The following is a 16142-nucleotide window of genomic DNA, read 5'->3' as shown; positions in this document are numbered from 1 at the left end:
CCATACTCAATGACAATATATGAAATCCCCACCAGAATCATGTTTTATATAGCTTAATTCATAACAAAGATGCCCTACAAATAACTTACATCACTGGCTTGCTTTCCTTTTGCATTAGTTGCAGGATCCTTTTTAAGGAAACAAGGGAATTTCAAAAACTCCTGTCTTTCTCCTTGCCACCTCTTCTTCAATTCTTGGACCCTTGAGTCTGTGAAACCAAAACCATGATGGATATTTGGTATGACACTGAACAACTTTTGAACAATGCAGGATGGTGACTGAAGGCATGCTCTTTAAAATTCTCCCTGTTGTTCATTGGTCATTCATTTCAATGTATGTGAAATATATACCCCGAACATGAGACACTATTTAACCCTATCATGACCTCGAAAAGTCTCCAGGTCAGACCAAATTAGTAAGGGCCTTTGATGGTCAAAATACATAGCTATCAGTGGAGGGTGGTGGGAGGTGCTATAGGAGGACAGGCTCATTAATGGTTGGAATGGAATGGTATCAAATAGAGCAAACACATGGAAACCAATTGCTTGACTCCGTTCCATTGATTCCATTCCAGCTATTCCTATTGTTCCTCCCACAAGCCTCCACTAATAGCTAACTAGCCAGAGTCAAAAGTCAACTTACCGCCTGAGTCTTTGGAGTCGGTTGTTTTCGGAGGATCTGTTAGAATAGAATTAGAATGCTTTGACATGGAAAGCTAATGTTAGCTTTGTCTTTGCAAAGACCCAAACATAGAAACAAAGATTCACCTCAACTAACACTATTTCACACGTCAAATAAACTTGTTGACCAATCAGGAACCGAATATGACTGCGCTTCATCATTTTTTTAAGGTAGTTAAAAACATAAACATTTATGCAAAAATAAACACTTGTCTCTCAAAGACATCATTACAGTTTTTTTTTTATGACAGAAAGTTAGCTAGTTGGCTATGTCTACTTACCCATTGCTCTCAAATTCACGAAAACATTTGTTAAAAATACAAGTGAAATTTGTATTTTAGACACCTTCATCTTGGACAGTTATCAAAAGCCACTGTAGAGATGTGTTGTTGCAGTTTAGCTTTTAAGCTAACTAGGTTAACTGGCTATGCTATGCTATGCTATGGGAAGGAATACAGTTGCTCAGCTGGCTGTGTTGACTGAGAGACTAGGAAATAACAAAAAATATCTAAAAAATTACAAAAATAATATCAAATAAATAACAAAAATGTAAATTAAAAATCCATTAATCCGTTCATTTTTGAATGACAAGGCTCGTGTGGGACATTCTATCTGAATGTTTTCTCTAAATGTTGTGTCGATATTCAATGTGTTTCTGGGTCAGATGGAATGTAAAATATGTCATCGTTAAACTACCCTTTAAGGCTTTTAAACCAGACCTTGGATCAGTACTTATTTGAGCTGTGGAGTCAAGTTGACCACACCCTGCTTGGTTTTCATTGGTTACTGGCCAACTTTCGTCAAGGAACTCAGGAAAGTGTTTTGATTCGATAGAGGAGTTGAGCTTTGGACAGTGTCTATACAGTGTGACACTGTTTTCTATATAATCGGAAGTAAATAAAATACTATATTTACAGTTGTATTCTGTAAAAATGGTCGGGGTAAAAGTAATCGGGAATGATTCAGAATTTCAACCTGAGTTAACAGCCGCCGGTTCGAGACTTGCCGTAGTGAAGTTCACAATGGCAGGGTAAGGTTCAAAATATATTCCCAGGCCTTGGCTAGCATGCTAGACCGGATCTAAACAGAAGTGGGTGATCCAATTTCATTGGCAAATGTATAATTACCTAGTAGGTCAACTGGTTTCGGGTTTTCGTAGTGTATCGGGAATACTTTCAAAGAAGCTACTTAAAAGCGTGATAAAATAACTCAGGACAACATCACGCTGTTAGCTACGCCAACGTTGGCTAACTAGCTAACGGTGGTTAGCTTTAGCCAGCTATGACTTAGCAATATCAGACAGGCTAAGATAGCATGTTAAGCTAACTCCACAGAGTAGCTGCGGTACTTGGCAACCCAGTAGTCTGACAATTACTTAGCAATAGTGTGAAATGTTTTCTGTATAATTTGTGGTACAACAATGCTAGTTATCGAATGGTTTTGATAGGCATCTACAATGAATTTGCCAGTGAAAGGGGGACACACATCTTTTAACTAGCGGGGTGTATTCATTCCGCCAAAACAGTTGCAAACTGAAACGATAGTTTATATTGGACAAATTCAGGGGTGTATTCATTCACGCACATTCTGTGAAAAAAAATCCTCTGTTCCAAAACGTGCAACAGACACCGTTTACTCCAAACGGAAAACGTAAAAAACAAGAGTTTCTATTGGACAAAATCATGTAGGCCCCTCCACGTATTGTTCTGTTTGTTTCCGGTAAACAGAACAAAACATAAAGAATACACCCCAGGTAGGCACGTTTTGTTTGTTTCCGTTTAAGAAACGTCTTGCAACCAAAAAAGCCTGAAGGAATAGACCCCGGGGTGAAGAACACGTACCTAGCTACTATTTTAGCTTTAGTTAATTCATGTGTATGGCTTACAACTTTTTAGTTCTAGTTTTTGTTCATAAACAGCCCGTTTTGATGATCGCTAACGTCAAAAATAACAACAACAACAGTAGTCACGACAATACCAGCTTCCTAATAAACTCCTTCTCTCCCCAGGTGTCGACCCTGTGTCAGAATATCCCCTGCTTTCAACATGTTGAGTAACAAGTACCCACACGTGGTTTTCCTTGAAGTCGATGTACACGTCTGTCAGGTGAGGTTCTTTTTGCATAAAGAGTTTTAATAATACATCCTACTGTATCGTAATCAAAACACCAGGTACTCCATTATGTTGTTGTTGTTGTTGTTGTTGTCATAAGAGACCCTGTAAAAATAAAGATTTATAGCCTCAAACATGTCAACCTCCTCATGTCATTCATTGAGCAATACAGACGACGAAATCTAGTGTGTGTGGGGTTAGGCATGTGACTTCAATGTCAATCTCCCCCTTTTTTTTCTCTCTCAGGCAACGGCTGCCGCCAACAACATCTCTGCCACGCCGACGTTTTTGTTTTTCCGTAACAAAGTGCGCGTCGACCTGTATCAGGGTGCAGATGCCTCAGGACTAGAGGAGAAGATCAAGCAGCATGTAGAAAACGACCCTGGAAGCAACGAGGACTCAGACATTCCCAAGGGATATGTGAGTATATGATGAATTGGTATCACTCAGACATTCCCAAGGGATATGTGAGTATATGATGAATTGGTATCACTCAGACATTCCCAAGGGATATGTGAGTATATGATGAATTGGTATCACTCAGACATTCCCAAGGGATATGTGAGTATATGATGAATTGGTATCACTCAGACATTCCCAAGGGATATGTGAGTATATGATGAATTGGTATCACTCAGACATTCCCAAGGGATATGTGAGTATATGATGAATTGGTATCACTCAGACATTCCCAAGGGATATGTGAGTATATGATGAATTGTTATCACTCAGACATTCCCAAGGGATATGTGAGTATATGATGAATTGGTATCACTCAGACATTCCCAAGGGATATGTGAGTATATGATGAATTGGTATCACTCAGACATTCCCAAGGGATATGTGAGTATATGATGAATTGTTATCACTCAGACATTCCCAAGGGATATGTGAGTATATGATGAATTGGTATCACTCAGACATTCCCAAGGGATATGTGAGTATATGATGAATTGGTATCACTCAGACATTCCCAAGGGATATGTGAGTATATGATGAATTGGTATCACTCAGACATTCCCAAGGGATATGTGAGTATATGATGAATTGGTATCACTCAGACATTCCCAAGGGATATGTGAGTATATGATGAATTGGTATCACTCAGACATTTTTTTGTCTATTTTAAACTTCTGTGAATGACTGAAGCAAGGGGTCAAAGTTGTCAGTCACTGCAACAGATTTCTGTCTTATGCATTCTGGAGAGATTCGTTTTTGAGTTCAGAGTAACAATTCACATCTCCAGGGGGTCTGACTGGTTTGGAGATGGCATAGCCTTATACATATATTTCCAAATTAAGAAATATATTCAAATCAAATCAAACTTTATTAGTCACATGCGCCGAATACAACAAGTGTAGAACCTTACTGTGAAATGCTTTACTTACAAGCCCTTAACCAACAGTGCAGTTCAAGAAGAGTTAAGAAAATATTTACCAAATAAACTAAAAAATAATGGCAAAGTATACTGAACAAAAATATAAATGCAACAATTTCACCGAGTTACAGTTCACATAAGGAACTCAATCAATTGAAATAAATTCATTAGGCCATAATCTATGGATTTCACATGACTGGGCCGTGGTGGAGCCATGGGTGGGACTGGGAGGGCATAGACCCACCCACTTGGGAGCCAGGCCCGCCCTCTGGGTAGCCTGGACCAGCCAATCAGAATGAGTTTTTCCCCAGAAAAGGGCTTTATTACAGACAGAAATACTCCTCAGTTTCATCAGCTGTCCGGGTGGCTGGTCTCAGACGATCAGGTGAAGAAGCTGGATGTGGTGGTCCTGGGCTGGCATGGTTACACATGGTCTGCGGTTGTGAGACTGGTTGGACATACTGCCATGTTCTCTAAAACAACGTTGGAGGTTTAAGGTAGAGAAATTAACATTCAGTTATCTGGCAACAGCTCATTCATATAGTCAGCATGCCAATTGCACTCTCCCTCAACTTGAGACATCTGTGGCATTGTGTGACAAAACTGCACATTTAGTGGCCTTCTTCCCAGCACAAGGTGCACCTGTGTAATAATCATGCTGTTTTAATCAGCTTCTTGATATCCCACACCTGTCAGGTGGATGGATTACTTGCAAATGCTACTATTTTTATAATGTTAATTAAACAAAATCAGACAACCTCGTAGTAGAATAGTTAATTTATTTACCTAGTTGGCTTGTTGTTGTGTTCAATGCAAGGTAAATAATATACTCTTAAATATTCCTCTCCACGCACATTCAAGTTGTGAGACCCATAGCGTGGGAGACGTGTTCTCACCAGCAGTCAATGCACAACAATTGTTAATGCAATTACGGGAAAAACTCATTTGAAATCAGTTTTGGTTTGTTAAAAAAAAAAAAAGAGGGGGGCATCCCAGTTTTCCATTTCTACCACATATATTTCTCTACTGCTTCAATTCTGGGATCATCTTACAAATACAATGACAACCAGAGTTTCAAGAATGTCTTAGAAGCAACATTGCTGGTCATTTGTGCACTAAAGGCTTTTTTTTGGGTCAACGTCAGGAACCCGAATCACGTCTTTGAAAGAGCCGTTCATTTGGCTCCCTGATCCGCATTCTGTTACTACTGCTTTATGTGCTCCAGACAGAGTTGATCTGTAGATACATTACAAAACATATTCTCTGAAGATGGTAATTCCTGTGAAGGAACAATATAGTATTTATATATATATATATAGTATTTATATATAGTATTTATTTAGTATTTTTTTAAAATTGAAAAACCATTTTTGCAGGCCATCAAATAATTTGGTTAGATAAAAATGTGTTTGAACTTGTGTTTCATGATCTGACGTCTTAGGCTTTAAAGCTGAAATGTGTGTACCCTTTTTTGGGGGGGTTGACCTGACCAAATTCACATAGAAATGTGTGTTTTATAGATCTGTCATTCTCATTGAAAGCAAGTCCTAAGAAGCTTGTCGGTTGCGTTCTGTGAGCTTCTGTGACCTACTACTTCGTGGCTGAGCTGTTGCTCCTATTTTTTTAATTTAATTTTTGTAATTTATTTCACCTTTATTTAACCAGGTAGGCCAGTTGAGAACAAGTTCTCATTTACAACTGCGACCTCTGGTCAAGATAAAGCAAAGCAGTGCGACACAAAAAACAACACAGAGTTACACATGGAATAAACAAGCGTACAGTCAATAACACAATAACACTTACAGTTGACGGGGGGGGGGGGGGGGGCAGCTCTAGCAGGGCAGAAATTTGCCGAACTGGCTTTAGAACGGGAAGCATAGAAATAGTGCATATAGAACAGATCTACCGCTTCTTAGACTTGCTTTCAATGAGAGTGACAGATCTATAACTCACGTTTCTATGTGAATTTGGTCAGGATCCCACAACAAAATGACACATATTGCAGCTTTAATAGCAGTCAGGATGCTGTGTCCAATAGGGTGAATGCAGATGGACAAACCCCAATGCTTCAGCCTATGTACATTTTATGGTCACTATGCTTCATCAGTTGGGCTACAGGTAATAATGCTAATTGCTAAATAGCACATCTAATCATATAAGACCATAGGCTATGTGATCCAATATTTTAAGAAAATTATTGTAACTTTTTTTAACCCGTATGTTTTTGGGTTCATTACTGGAGGTGGAAATTATATTTTATATACTTTTTTTCTCAATTCATTTTTAGAGTAGAATGTACTTTTTTTAAAAGTCACCAGAACTGAGCTTTTCAGTCCAAAGAAATTATCCCATCGAGGACCAGGGGCAGATTTTTTTAACCTTGTCAGCTTGGGGATTTCATCCAGCAACTAGTCCAAGGCTCCTACCCGCCAGGTTACACAGGTGAAAGCTATGATCCCTTATTGATGTCACCTGTTAAATCCACTTCAAGCAATGTAGATTTATTTATTTTTTACCTTTTATTTAACTAGGCAAGTCAGTTAAAGAACAAATTCTTATTTTCAATGACGGTCCAGGAACAGTGGGTTAACTGCCTTTGTTCAGGGGCAGAACGACAGATCTGTACCTTGTCAGCTTGGGGATTCGATCTTGCAACCTTCCGGTTACTAGTCCAACACTCTAACCAGTAGGCTACACTGCTGTCTCCCCAGATGAAGGGGAGGACAGAGGTTAAAGAAGGATTTTTAAGCGTTGGGACAATTGATCCAGTGCTGTAAGGAAAGACCTAGTTAATCTGCAGCTGGTCCAGAACAGAGAGGCATGTTTTGCTCTTCATTGTAATCAGAGGGCTGATATAAATACTATACAGTCAGTCTCTCTTGGCTAAGAGTTGAGGAGAGACTGACTGCATCACTTCTTATTTTTATAAGAAACATTAGTGTTGAAAATCCCAAAATGTTTGCATAGTCAACTTACACACAGCTCTGACACACACACACTTATCCCACCAGACATGCCACCAGGGGTCTTTTCACAGTCCAAAAATCCAGAGCAAATTCAAGAAAACATACAGTATTAAATAGAGCCCTTATTGAATGGAACTTCCTTCCATCTCATATTGCTAAAATAAACAGCAAACCTGGTTTGAAAAAACAGATAAATGAACACCTCTCCCCCATGTGACCTAGATAGTTTGTGTGTAAACATTGGTATGTAGGCTACGTGTGCCTTTAAAAAAACAATGTATGTCGTTCTGTCTTTGAGCTGTTCTTGTCTATTGATGTTCTGTATAATGTCATTCTGTATTATGTTTCCTGTTTTGTGTGGAACCCAGGAAGACTAGCTGCTGCTACTGCAACAACTACTGGGGATCCTAATAAAATACCAACAGCCAATGGGGATCCTAATAAAATACCAACAGCCAATGGGGATCCTAATAACATACCAACAGCCAATGGGGATCCTAATAACATACCAACAGCCAATGGGGATCCTAATAACATACCAACAGCTAATGGGGATCCTAATAACATACCAACAGCCAATGGGGATCCTAATAACATACCAACAGCCAATGGGGAACCTAATAACATACCAACAGCCAATGGGGATCCTAATAACATACCAACAGCCAATGGGGATCCTAATAACATACCAACAGCCAATGGGGATCCTAATAACATACCAACAGCCAATGGGGATCCTAATAAAATACCAACAGCCAATGGGGATCCTAATAAAATACCAACAGCCAATGGGGATCCTAATAACATACCAACAGCCAATGGGGATCCTAATAACATACCAACAGCCAATGGGGATCCTAATAACATACCAACAGCCAATGGGGATCCTAATAAAATACCAACAGCCAATGGGGATCCTAATAACATACCAACAGCCAATGGGGATCCTAATAACATACCAACAGCCAATGTGGATCCTAATAACATACCAACAGCCAATGGGGATCCTAATAACATACCAACAGCCAATGGGGATCCTAATAACATACCAACAGCCAATGGGGATCCTAATAACATATCAACAGCCAATGGGGATCCTAATAACATACCAACAGCCAATGGGGATCCTAATAACATACCAACAGCCAATGGGGATCCTAATAACATACCAACAGCCAATGGGGATCCTAATAACATACCAACAGCCAATGGGGATCCTAATAAAATACCAAATTGAGACATGGATTGTGTATATGTGCCATTCAGAGGGTGAATGGACAAGATAAAATATGTAAGTGCCTTTGAACAATGGGCCAGCATCCCTGTGGAACTCTTTCGACACCTTGTAGAGTCCTTGCCCAGAATTAAGGCTGTTCTTAGGGGAGGGGGGTTTTGAACTCAATATCAGGAAGGTGTTCCTAATGTTTAGTGTACTCAGTGTATAAGGGGCCAATTCCACTGTAAAATAATGATGCTGAGACTCCGAATGTTCATATAATAAGTTACAATTTATTCACTTAGCAAACGCTCTTATTGATAGCGACTCACAGTATAAATTAGGTTTCAGTGTCTGAACTTCGACAGACAATCACCAAGCCGACTGGGTGATTAGTTACAGGATCAGTCTGTTTCCAGTGGAATTGTCCCATAACAGAGCGGGTTCCTTTCCCCGTTCTTCCCGAGACGGGACGCCAAACTCAGAAGCTTCTGGACCGTAACACAGCGTACTGCAGAAGTTCCGTTAATATGACAAGCCAATTCTGGGTCCAGTATGGCAGTACTTTGGGACAGGCCTCTGACTAGCTCTGACTTTGCTGATAGTTACTTTATTGAGGAAACGTGTCATTTCTATTAGGGCTGGAATTATATCAGTATCGCTGTACAAAACAGATTTCTTTTCTTTAGGAGAATACCGTGTTGGAAACAAATGTCACTATGTTGTCAGAGAGAGTCATATATATTTATTTATTTATACAAGCTATAGCACAATATTTTACATACAGCAGGTTTTTTAAAGCACTAAAGAGTTTGGTCTGTTTCGTTCTTTTCATTTTTTTGCCAGTAAAAAAGAAAGACATTGAGGTTCTGGTATCGTCCCGATCCTAATCACTATGACTTAGCTAGGTGGGACAACCACATGTCTATCTTTTTAAGATGAATTCTCTTTAAAAAACGTCAGTTGCTCTGGATAAGAACATCTGCTAAAGGACTCAAATCTAAACGTCTCAGAAGAGACAGAAGCAGAGCTAACCGTCCACTACAAAAGGATACTTCTCTAAAGCAAAGTCAACATTTCAGGCGGTGCTGCTGCACGCTCTGAAGCTGCTCTTGTGTTTGTAATGTGGACTTAACATGGCCTTGTAATGTGGACTTAACATGGCCTTGTAATGTGAACTTAACATGGCCTTGTAATGTGGACTTAACATGGCCTTGTAATGTGGACTTAACATGGCCTTGTAATGCGGACTTAACATGGCCTTGTAATGCGGACTTAACATGGCCTTGTAATGCGGACTTAACACGGCCTTGTAAAGCGGACTTAACACGGCCTTGTAATGTGGACTTAACATGGCCTTGTAATGTGGACTTAACATGGCCTTGTAATGTGGACTTAACATGGCCTTGTAATGTGGACTTAACACGGCCTTGTAATGTGGACTTAACACGGCCTTGTAATGTGGACTTAACACGGCCTTGTAATGTGGACTTAACATGGCCTTGTAATGTGGACTTAACATGGCCTTGTAATGTGGACTTAACATGGCCTTGTAATGTGGACTTAACATGGCCTTGTAATGCGGACTTAACATGGCCTTGTAATGTGGACTTAACATGCCCTTGTAATGTGGACTTAACATGCCCTTGTAATGTGGACTTAACATGGCCTTGTAATGTGGACTTAACATGGCCTTGTAATGTGGACTTAACATGGCCTTGTAATGTGGACTTAACATGGCCTTGTAATGCGGCCTTAACATGACCTTGTAATGCGGACTTAACACGGCCTTGTAATATGGACTTAACACGGGCTTGCCTTGTCTGAATAATTTTTATTCTGTGTGTTCAGATGGACCTGATGCCGTTTGTGAACAAAGCTGGCTGCGAGTGCCTAAACGAGAGCGACGAGAGCGGCTTTGACAACTGCTTAGTCAAGGACACCACCTACCTGGAGTCTGACTGCGATGAGCAGGTGAGTCTGAGGATAGATCGCCGTCCGCGTCTCCTTCGTTAGTTCAGAGCGGTCTGAATGTGCTGAAGTTGTTCACCTCAGTGTGGCTACTTTCTAGTAGACTTTACAGGTGAGAACTTGCATCTGTTGTCCATTTTCTATATTTACAAGGATAAAAATATCACTCACCTGGTGAAAAACAATGTCTTGTCTGTTGGGTTACTTTTTCATATGTACGCTTCTCCTGGCTGGGGTTACCTCAGGCCAACCTGCAGGCTAAACCGTCTTCCTGACTGGGGTTACCTTCTGTTACCTCAGGCCAACCTGCAGGCTAAACCGTCTTCCTGACTGGTGTTACCTCAGGCCAACCTGCAGGCTAAACCGTCTTCCTGACTGGGGTTACCTTCTGTTACCTCAGGCCAACCTGCAGGCTAAACCGTCTTCCTGACTGGGGTTACCTCAGGCCAACCTGCAGGCTAAACCGTCTTCCTGACTGGTGTTACCTCAGGCCAACCTGCAGGCTAAACAGTCTTCCTGCCTGGTGTTACCTCAGGCCAACCTGCAGGCTAAACTGTCTTCCTGACTGGGGTTACCTCAGGCCAACCTGCAGGCTAAACCGTCTTCCTGACTGGTGTTACCTCAGGCCAACCTGCAGGCTAAACCGTCTTCCTGACTGGTGTTACCTCAGGCCAACCTGCAGGCTAAACCGTCTTCCTGGCTGGGGTTACCTTCTGTTACCTCAGGCCAACCTGCAGGCTAAACAGTCTTAGTAGATTTAGGTGTCAGTGTGTAGTTAACCCATATTTTCACCCCCTTCAGCTCCTCGTTACGATGGCCTTTAACCAACCTGTCAAGCTGTACTCCATGAAGCTGCAGACCTCTGACTTCGGTGAGTCCTTCCTCTCCCCGGGTGTTTCATAAATGTTTCTCTGTTTCCCTAGTGAAACACCCGTACTAGTCTAATTTTATTCAGGAAAAGCCTTTGAAATATCATCCTTTGCCCATTTGAGTAGACGTTGGCGTTTTATTGGAACGATCACAGTCATGTGTTGTGTTGAGTTTCCCCATGCCAGCTTGGGTTGCCTTGTTGTCTCATACGTCCCATTTGTCCCTCCCAACAGCCCAGGCACCAAAGTGTGTGAAGATCTTCATTAACCTTCCTCGCTCCATGGACTTTGACGATGCTGAGCGGAGCGAGGCCACCCAGACCCTGGACCTGGCCGAGGAGGACTTCAAGGACGACGGGTTGATTCCGCTGAGATATGTCAAGTTCCAGAACGTTCAGAGCGTCACCGTAAGTAGCAACTGTTTTGGAAGGTGTTACTTTGTAAACGATGGGAAAAGGTCCGATGCGTTGCTCGTTCATAAAGAGAACTGACTACTTTGATATCATTTATTGTTATGATGTCTCCAGTGTAACTAATATATACATATACCACTCTGGTGGAGGAGGAGGAGGTGGTGGAGGAGTCTCTCTCTCTCTCTCATTTATATATATATATATATCTATATATATATATATATATACTGCTCAAAAAAATAAAGGGAACACTAAAATAACACATCCTAGATCTTTATTTTTTTGAGCAGTGTATATACCACTTTCTTGGACAGGGCTCACTTGAAAAAGAGATGTTCTCTTCTTAAATAACAGATGAATAAATTTGTTTATATATATATATATAGTTTATATAGCCTTTCAGGAAATTCCCTTTAACTCTGTTTTTGATGGAGGAGAGGGAGAAAGCCACATTTAACTATTGAGATGTTGCCCAATGCTGCCATCTAGTGGCAAAACGTGGTACTATCCTGTTCAACTGCAGTTTATTACGCTCTAGCTGTGATATAAAGAATCTCTCTTATTGCATATAGTGAGTTTCAATACTTCTTGATTTGCAATTTAGGTTCCAACCAAACCTGCGTGAATTGAAATCCTTTAGTTTCTACTGGCTGTGTCCCCTTGTAATGATATAATCTGTGGTTCTTCCGTTTTGTTCTAACAGATGTTTGTGAAGAACAATCAAGGGGATGAAGAGACGACTAAAATAAATTACCTTACTTTTATTGGGACCCCTGTACAAGCAACAAACATGAATGACTTCAAAAGGGTAAGATCTGGCATTTCTACCAACAGAGTATCAGAGTATTCCACGTAAGATGGAACCTGTCTACAACAGTATGTTCACAACGTCCTTGTCGAGATTGTATGAGATCTGCAATGATATATACACATATAAAACACAAACACAAATACTGTGACTATAACCACGTAGTTTTTCTGAGAGTAAAGTCATTCTGTATAAATAAAAAATCACGATGGCTGTGATGAAAACGGGTCGTTTCGGTCCAATTTGATAAATGCTGACAGATCATTTGTTCATTCGACGTGGTGGATGTTTTTGTCTGTAAAACTTAATTATGCGAGAAATGGTGGTGAAATGCCTTTTTTTTATGTGCAAATATACATACAATTAACCATCATATCGAAGTAAACTTTGAGTCACACCATGATATGGCGTGTGGTCCTCCCACTAGGACTCGGGGAAACCATGCAGTTTATCGCAGTGTTTATTAGGCTACAGAATAAATAATTTAGAAACGTCACAGGGTGGTGAAAGTGCAGTGATCTTGATGCTCCTTTCCAATAAATAGAGGGTCTTATTCTGTTGACACGATGATTGATGCTTGACTGCCGTTTTGACAAAATAAAACCATTCTCTCTCTTATCCATAATGTCATCATGTAGACTAGCCTTCCTGCACTGTATCTGCCAGCTGTTGTCTAGAGCTCCCCTGACAAAACCAGAGTAGGCCCCGTGACGAGACCAGAGTAGGCCCCGTGACGAGACCAGAGTAGGCCCCGTGACGAGACCAGAGTAGGCCCCGTGACGAGACCAGAGTAGGCCCCGTGACGAGACCAGAGTAGGCCCCGTGACGAGACCAGAGTAGGCCCCGTGACGAGACCAGAGTAGGCCCCGTGACGAGACCAGAGTAGGCCCCGTGACGAGACCAGAGTAGGCCCCGTGACGAGACCAGAGTAGGCCCCGTGACGAGACCAGAGTAGGCCCCGTGACGAGACCAGAGTAGGCCCCGTGACGAGACCAGAGTAGGCCCCGTGACGAGACCAGAGTAGGCCCCGTGACGAGACCAGAGTAGGCCCCGTGACGAGACCAGAGTAGGCCCCGTGACGAGACCAGAGTAGGCCCCGTGACGAGACCAGAGTAGGCCCCGTGACGAGACCAGAGTAGGCCCCGTGACGAGACCAGAGTAGGCCCCGTGACGAGACCAGAGTAGGCCCCGTGACGAGACCAGAGTAGGCCCCGTGACGAGACCAGAGTAGGCCCGGTGACGAGACCAGAGTAGGCCCGGTGACGAGACCAGAGTAGGCCCGGTGACGAGACCAGAGTAGGCCCGGTGACGAGACCAGAGTAGGCCCGGTGACGAGACCAGAGTAGGCCCGGTGACGAGACCAGAGTAGGCCCGGTGACGAGACCAGAGTAGGCCCGGTGGCGAGACCAGAGTAGGCCCCGTGGCGAGACCAGAGTAGGCCCCGTGGCGAGACCAGAGTAGGCCCCGTGGCGAGACCAGAGTAGGCCCCGTGGCGAGACCAGAGTAGGCCCCGTGGCGAGACCAGAGTAGGCCCCGTGGCGAGACCAGAGTAGGCCCCGTGGCGAGACCAGAGTAGGCCCCGTGGCGAGACCAGAGTAGGCCCCGTGGCGAGACCAGAGTAGGCCCCGTGGCGAGACCAGAGTAGGCCCCGTGGCGAGACCAGAGTAGGCCCCGTGGCGAGACCAGAGTAGGCCCCGTGGCGAGACCAGAGTAGGCCCCGTGGCGAGACCAGAGTAGGCCCCGTGGCGAGACCAGAGTAGGCCCCGTGGCGAGACCAGAGTAGGCCCCGTGACGAGACCAGAGTAGGCCCCGTGACGAGACCAGAGTAGGCCCCGTGTCGTGGCGCATTTGCTATTTAACGTTACAGTTTTATTTGCTTATTCATTGTTATTCGGTACGTGTGAACTTCAGCGAAAAGTTCATTTTGTCGGCACTACCTCATCACATACGGCTTTTATTCTGCAACACGTCTGTTTGTTGGAAACACACTGGTGGGAATTAAAAAATATATATATATTTATATGAAAATCTCTAGAACAATTAGATGGAAACGTATAGTTTTAATTGTTTGCATTTTTCTTCTTTCTTCTTCTCCACACGGTTTGTGTTTTTATTTGACTAGGTTGTGGGCAAGAAAGGAGAGAGTCACTGAGACGGAGGAGAGGAGAAGAATGGCCATATTGCTGTGGTGATCGCTGTCTGTCTGCCAAGGCTGCTGGATGGGTCCGGTTCAGAGTCAGCTCTACTGTAATACAGCACTGACCAACAACCATGTGTCCCAAATGGCAACATATTCCCTTTCATAGTGCACTGCCTTTGGACCCTTTTTATAGTACAATACTTATTTTTGGACCTGGTATCCCATCTTGAAGTTAGGGCTTTGATTCGGGATCCAAAGACATGTCTGAGATCTAAAGTAGTGCACTATATAGGGAATAGGGTTCTACAGGGCTCTGGTCTAAAGTAGTGCACTATATAAGGAATAGGGTTCTATACGGTCCTGGTCTAAAGTAGTGCACTATATAGGGAATAGGGTTCTATAGGGTCCTGGTCTAAAGTAGTGCACTATATAGGGAATAGGGTTCTATAGGGTCCTGGTCTAAAGTAGTGCACTGTATAGGGAATAGGGTTCTATAGGGCTCTGGTCTAAAGTAGTGCACTGTATAGGGAATATGGTTCTATAGGGTCCTGGTCTAAAGTAGTGCACTATATAGGGAATAGGGTTCTATAGGGCTCTGGTCTAAAGTAGTGCACTATATAGGGAATAGGGTTCTATAGGGCTCTGGTCTAAAGTAGTGCACTATATAGGGAATAGGGTTCTATAGGATCCTGGTCTAAAGTAGTGCACTATATAGGGAATAGGGTTCTATAGGATCCTGGTCTAAAGTAGTACACTATATAGGGAATAGGGTTCTATAGGATCCTGGTCTAAAGTAGTGCACTATATAGGGAATAGGGTTCTATAGGATCCTGGTCTAAAGTAGTGCACTATATAGGGAATAGGGTTCTATAGGATCCTGGTCTAAAGTAGTGCACTATATAGGGAATAGGGTTCTATAGGATCCTGGTCTAAAGTAGTGCACTATATAGGGAATAGGGGGCCGTTTTGGATGTGAAGTCTATGAGCTGTCGTCCTTGTCCGCCAGTGAAATCACCAAGATGAGGCATCTCAAACAATTCATTCAAGCATTTTTATTGTAATTCAGACAAACACTGTAAATAAAAACACAAACAAAAAGGCATATATTGGTATTTGATGTCTCTTGAATAAAAAATTAAATAAAATGTAAGGTTGCTCCACACCACCTCCCAAAGACAAGGAAAAAGAGCTCTCCGACACCCAAAGACAAGGAAAAGAGATCTCCGACACCCAAAGACAAGGAAAAAGAGATCTCCGACACCCAAAGACAAGGAAAGAGATCTCCGACACCCAAAGACAAGGAAAGAGATCTCCGACACCCAAAGACAAGGAAAGAGATCTCCGACACCCAAAGACAAGGAAAAGAGATCTCTGACACCCAATGGCAAGGAAAAGAGATCTCCGACACCCAAAGACAAGGAAAGAGATCTCCGACACCCAAAGACAAGGAAAGAGATCTCCGACACCCAAAGACAAGGAAAGAGATCTCCGACACCCAAAGACAAGGAAAAGAGATCTCCGACACCCAAAGACAAGGAAAAGAGATCTCTGACACCCAATGGCAAGGAAAAGAGATCTCGGACACCCAAC

General features: G+C 42.6%; 1 protein-coding gene across 2 annotated transcripts; it reads left to right on the top strand.

The window, feature by feature from the left end:
• Nucleotides 1-702: 702 nt before the first annotated feature.
• LOC109881524 (thioredoxin-like protein 1) lies at nucleotides 703-15654 on the top strand. Of its 2 annotated transcripts, none has more exons than XM_031803074.1 (8): nucleotides 703-851; nucleotides 2689-2785; nucleotides 3038-3211; nucleotides 10203-10325; nucleotides 11124-11193; nucleotides 11426-11598; nucleotides 12308-12412; nucleotides 14535-15654. In XM_031803074.1, the coding sequence occupies exons 2-8, from the start codon at nucleotides 2726-2728 to the stop codon at nucleotides 14562-14564; spliced, it is 735 nt and encodes a 244-aa protein (XP_031658934.1). In that variant the 5' UTR covers nucleotides 703-851; nucleotides 2689-2725; the 3' UTR covers nucleotides 14565-15654. The 2 variants fall into 2 exon arrangements, with proteins under 2 accessions (XP_031658934.1, XP_031658933.1); XM_031803073.1 differs by lacking the exon at nucleotides 703-851 and adding an exon at nucleotides 1441-1710.
• The last annotated feature ends 488 nt before the right edge of the window (nucleotides 15655-16142 follow it).

Source organism: Oncorhynchus kisutch, linkage group LG23 (genome assembly GCF_002021735.2).
Source record: "Oncorhynchus kisutch isolate 150728-3 linkage group LG23, Okis_V2, whole genome shotgun sequence".
Lineage (NCBI taxonomy): Eukaryota > Metazoa > Chordata > Actinopteri > Salmoniformes > Salmonidae > Oncorhynchus > Oncorhynchus kisutch.
The sequence above is the reverse complement of the archived record's forward strand: the minus strand, read 5'-3'. Positions and strand labels throughout refer to the sequence as shown.

Bases quoted from the DNA above. Each gene is read 5' to 3' on its own strand.
- LOC109881524 (XM_031803073.1), top strand. From the start codon at position 1,613: ATGGTCGGGGTAAAAGTAATCGGGAATGATTCAGAATTTCAACCTGAG. The intron at 2,786-3,037 runs GTGAGGTTCTTT...TTTCTCTCTCAG, and splicing joins TCGATGTACACGTCTGTCAG to GCAACGGCTGCCGCCAACAA. The intron at 3,212-10,202 runs GTGAGTATATGA...CTGTGTGTTCAG, and splicing joins CAGACATTCCCAAGGGATAT to ATGGACCTGATGCCGTTTGT.